The sequence below is a fragment of the Falco punctatus genome, assembly GCF_963210335.1.
Source record: "Falco punctatus genome assembly, chromosome: 4".
NCBI lineage: Eukaryota > Metazoa > Chordata > Aves > Falconiformes > Falconidae > Falco > Falco punctatus.
In genome coordinates, this window is record NC_137583.1 from 31,495,161 (window position 1) to 31,500,160 (window position 5,000).

Below are 5,000 nucleotides of genomic sequence, written 5' to 3' on the forward strand. Positions count from 1 at the left end.
TGGCCCGGCGGTTTTGGAACCAGACCTACACACCGAACAACGAGAAGCAATTAACACCCAGAGCACCGGCCCCCCGCGGTGGCTAGGGCCCGGGCGGGGGGAGCAGGGGGAGAAGCGCAGCTCAGGCTTCCCCCGTCCACCCCTAGAGGTGCCGGTAGCCCCCATCCACAGGACCGGGCGTCTGCGAGAAGGAGAGCAAGGGAGGGGGGAGGAAGAGATAACCACGCTTCTTAAACAGGGTAGGAGGAAAAGAAAAAAAAAAAACCCACACAAATGGGGGGGGGGGGGGGTGCACACTCACGCACACACACGCTGCACCCTTCCCGCACCGGCGCCGCGGGGAGGGGACGGGATAAAACAACCCCCCTCCCCCCCCCCCCCCCCCCGCGGCCGAGAGGGCAGAAGCACCAGCCGGAGCCCCGAGCTGCAGGGCCGGGCCCGATCCCTCCGCAGCAGCGCAGAATGCGGTAGCGCACAGCACAATAAGCGGGCCGGAGGCAGGGGCGGCGCGGGGGGGGTCGCCTCGCCCCGATGGAGCGGGGTCTGGGCCTCCTGCCCACACCGGGCGCCGGAGCAGAGGGTTTGGATGAGCCCAGAAGCGGGGTTTGGTCAGGTTTGTTATAGATTATGGGAGGAAAAACAATTAAATTACATCCCCTCTGCTCCGGCCTTGCTCCCGCGGTTCCCCGGCACCCGCCGGGCCTCGGCCCATCGGGGCTGCCAGCAGCGCAGTGCCCGGCCGGAGTCAGCGGCCGCGCTCGGTGCCGCAGCACGGCCCCGGCTCGGGGGCATCGCAGGGACGTCGGTGACCCGGTCCCGGCTCCTTCCCCACCGCCGGGCCCCGCCAGCCCCTGGGCACGGTGCGGCGGCGGCTCTCGGAGCCGGCGCGGGGAAGGGAAGGCGGCTCGGAACGGCACCGCCACACCGAGATGATGGAACCGTGGCGAACGGCGTCAGCTCACCACGGGGCACGGCCCCGCCGCCGGGGCTGCCGTAGGCCGCGCTCCTGGCACACGCAGCCGCTCCGCACTGCCGCGGCAGCCCGGCGGGACACGGAGCCGCCCGGCCTCGCCGCCCGCTCGCAGCCACCGCGGCACAAAACAGCATCGCAGGACCCAGCAACAGCCCGCACCGCGCCCACGGCCCCCTGCTCAGCTCCCTTTTTATATATATATATATATTTATATTAATAGAAGCAAATATATAGTTCCCCTCCCCATCCCGTACTACCGAGGGCCTGAGCAGTTCGTTGAAATTAAGTTTTACAAGTTCCACACGCTCTCGATGCGCCTACGAGCTTTATTGGCATTCTCCAGCGTACCCTGGCCCGTGATTAAGCCTCGTATTTGCATGCTAATTTCTCGCCCTTGACTCATTTAAGAAAAATGTTTACAGTGGAAAAAATATATATATATAAAAAAAGGTTTAGGGAAGCCAGGCTGAGATGTCACTTTTCGGGACTCGTTTGCAAGATTAAAAAAAAAAAATAAAGTGAGGAAATAGTAAGAAAAATAAACCATCAAGAACAGCAAGTGCAAAGCAGGGAAACAAAAGGAGAGGCCGGGAGGAGCGGGGCTGCGGGCCCCAGGCGCAGGGCCCGTCCCGGAGCGGGGCTGCGGGTCCAGCCGAGCATCCCGGGGACCGCTCGGCGCTGGGAGGGGGCAGGGGAGGGAGGGGACACGGGATACGCGGTTTTTACCTGCACTCTGGACTCCACCAAGTCCAGCCTGAGAGCCAGAGCCTCTCGCATAAACACGTCCGGGTAATGACTCTCATTAAACGCCTTTTCCAGCTCCTCGAGCTGCCAGCCAGTAAAATTGGTGCGGGTTCGTCTTCTTTTACAGCCAGGACTTTCTTTGTCCGGGTCACCCGAGTCTGAAAAGGCAGAAATACCTTCAGGTCCCTGGAAGACAGGCCTTCTCCCCCCCTCCCTGCCATTCACAGGAGCCTTTTAACTTTTGTGCTCGGTAGCGTTGGTAAAAGAGCGGGATTATACACACACCTGAGCTAAAAATGGGGAGGAACCCGATCTGCCCTCGCCTCCTCCGAAAATGTACTTTACAGAACATTTATTCCTGAAGGAAGCTCTCCATAGGCACTCAGCTGGCAGAGAGAGAGAGAGAAGTTCCAACATTTGCTCCAGCCACCAAAGGTTTAATTAAAAAAATAAAAATTAAAAGCCCCCCCTCTTTCCCTTCCCCAGGTCCCGTCCCCCCTTCCCCAGCACCTGACCCCCGCAGACCCCCCGACACGGGCAGGCGCGGGGCTGGGGTGCTCGCAGCCTCTCCGGGTACGTACGTGGCCAGGCTGGGCATTTACAGCCCTAGCTGCACCTCTCCGAAGGTTTTCCACCAGGTGTGGAAATTAATAATATTTTTTATTTAGCCGAGGTGCAGAGAGGGGCTACTCCAGGGTTAATAAAAAGGATGTTGGGGCGACGGAGCGTTTTAATAGCTGAACAATAGCGGTGCCACAGGCCGGTGGGGAGGGAAGAAAAACGCTTCCCTTTGGTTTAATCGTTTTAATAAAAATAATTACTGGTCTTCATTCCCCAAACTCCAGCGATTCCCATTATTATTTTTGATTTTTTTTTTTAATGGCACGATCCGAGCCCCCACCCCAGAGACGAACTTTGGAGAAGGCACCGGGCCGGGCCCGCTATTGTTCAGGGCACACGCGTGGCCCCGCGCCGGTGGGAACGGGGGATGCTCCCGGCGCTCGGCCCGGGGCCCCCCGCCCCGTCCTGGCCGCCCCCTCGGGGGAGGGGGGAGGCAGCACAGCCGCCCTCCCTTCTCCAGGCACCCCAATATCCACAGACAGGGATGCGAGGGGGGTGCGGTGCCTTTCTTCCTCCGCGCTGACACGCTCCGGGCGGGGAGCGGCGGTTGGGTCCGGGGGGTGGGGGGGGGTGTCGGGGTAGCGGGGGGGGGGGGGAGGGGAGGGTAGCGGGGCCGCTCCTACCTGCGAGCTTGAAGGGCTGGCTGTCCCCGCTCACCCCGCAGCCGGAGGGGATGAGCGGCGCCGGGTTGACCACGGAGGCGGCGCAGGAGCCGCTCAGTAATCCATCGATGGAGAAGGGGACGGAGGCGGCCGCCGACTGCAGCTGGTGCCCGGCCAGCTCGTAGACGTGGTGGTGACCGAGCGGGTAAGGGAAACCCACCATTCCCCCGAACTGGGCATGAGGATGCTCCAGGATGCGGCTGTCCATCATGGGGGCGGCTCTAGCGCGGGGGGCGCCGGCGGGGCTGGGGGCGCGGGCGGCGGGGCGGCTGGGGCCGGGGGTGCTGCTGCCGGAGGAGGAGGCGGTGGCGCGGCGAGGGGCTCATGCTGCAGGGCGCCCGGGCGCTTTAACTTTATCAACATCAGGCTCCCAATAATTAGCTCAGGCTGGGGGAATTTGGGACCAATAAGAAACGTTAATCGGTCCTGACGTCAGAGACGTGCCAGTGTGGGGAGCAAACGTTTTCCATATCGATTGCTAATTATACCTGACATCCAGCCTCAATAAACAATATCAGAGCTGTCACAACACGACGAGGGGGGCTTTGATACGAACTCCAGCCCGGGGAGGGCGGCGGGGGCCGGGCGGGCAGGGGAGGGGGCGGGGGGGGGGGCCGAAGGGGGGCCCACGGATCTGCCTGATACCCGGTTAAATACTAAACAGACGGAGTTACACACACACACAGCCTCCCCCCAGCCCCTCCAACCCACCCTCTTCCCCCTTGTCCCCTCCCCTCTCCAAATCACTAATAGATTTCCCTTTAAAACATTCACCAGCGTGTTGTGGGGATTTTTCACCAGAAATGCTCTACTCTCTGAACCTTTAAAGTGATGTTGCTCCAATTACAGAGAGACATTGAGCGGCAAATAGACTGATCCAATAATAGGAGATTCATCATCCGCTCTTTCCAGAGCTGTCACATTGAATTTAAAACTACAAGCCTTTTCATCTCCTCTCCGGCTCTATAACAGGGGAGACGGGAGGGGGAGCAGAGGCAAAAAATGGGGGGGGGGGGGAAGGAGAAAAAAAAGAAAAAAAAGAGCAGTTTGCAGTGTTTAGAAGGAGATTTGAGCATATCAATCGAAATCATAATTAATGCAATCTCCTATCGATTCAGCCACGGACACCCCCTCCCCAGCAGCAACCACAACCCTTGAATTGTGAGCGCAGCCACAGCCAGGAGCAGCCTCTGTTCGGTACAGAGGCGGCCAAAAATCAATAAATAATAATAATACTACCCCCTCCCTAAAGTTCCACCCCTCCCCTCTTACCTTCGCCCCCCCCCTCTCCCCCTCAGGAAAAGCAGCCCATCGCACACCCCGCACTTCGCCCCGCCGACCACGAACAGCTTCCAAACAGCCGCCAAATTTGTCCTAATTAAATTACGTCCCCATAGAAGTTTTCACCCAAATCAAATATTGATAGGCTCCCCCGGTTAATAATTAAAGGGCCGCTTCTCCGGCAAAGCGCGGGGCTGGGGACCCCCGGTTTTGTACCCTCTCCCGCAGAGCCTGGTTAGAGAAACACTTTGCAAGCCCCTAGGAGGAAAGAGGAGGGGCTGGGGAGGGGGGGGCATTTCCGCCCCCTCCCATCCCCAGCCCGCTGGGACCAGCGCTCTCGCTCCCCCGGGAGGGGGGGTCCCAGTCCGGCGCCCCCCGGGGCGCTGGCTCCGGCCCCCGGGAAGGGAAGAGGGGCGCAGGGAGAAGCAGCGGTGGCGTTTAACAAAGAGGAGAGGGAGAGAAGGAGCCGGGCTGGAAAATCAAACAGGGGAAACTCTTTAAATCTTCCTGGGAGGTTCGTGTGGAATTAAATCCGCCGAGTCGGGGGGCGGGCAGGGTGGGGAGAGAAAAAGGGAAAAAAAATGGGAAGGGAAAAAGGAGAGAGGGGAAGGGGAAAGAAGGAGAAACACTTTATCTCTGGGAAACAGACAAATAGATTTTCCAGTTATAAAATATCCAGTCAAGATGATACATTTCCTAGTGCTGGATTGTGTGGGTAG

At 59.6% G+C, this 5,000-nt stretch overlaps 1 protein-coding gene across 1 annotated transcript in view; it reads right to left on the bottom strand.

Moving 5' to 3' along the window:
- The window catches only part of UNCX (UNC homeobox), an 11,412-nt gene that overhangs the window by 1,339 nt on the left and 5,073 nt on the right, over positions 1 to 5,000 (bottom strand). Inside the window, exons 1-3 of the mRNA XM_080382497.1 lie at positions 2,962 to 5,000; positions 1,700 to 1,875; positions 1 to 25 (exon numbers count right to left, since the gene is read on the bottom strand). The exon at positions 1 to 25 is cut by the window's left edge and continues 1,339 nt beyond it; the exon at positions 2,962 to 5,000 is cut by the window's right edge and continues 5,073 nt beyond it. Coding sequence (XP_080238623.1) covers positions 1 to 25; positions 1,700 to 1,875; positions 2,962 to 3,211 — 451 coding nt within the window. The 5' untranslated portion in view covers positions 3,212 to 5,000. The remainder of the gene's footprint in view (positions 26 to 1,699; positions 1,876 to 2,961) is intronic.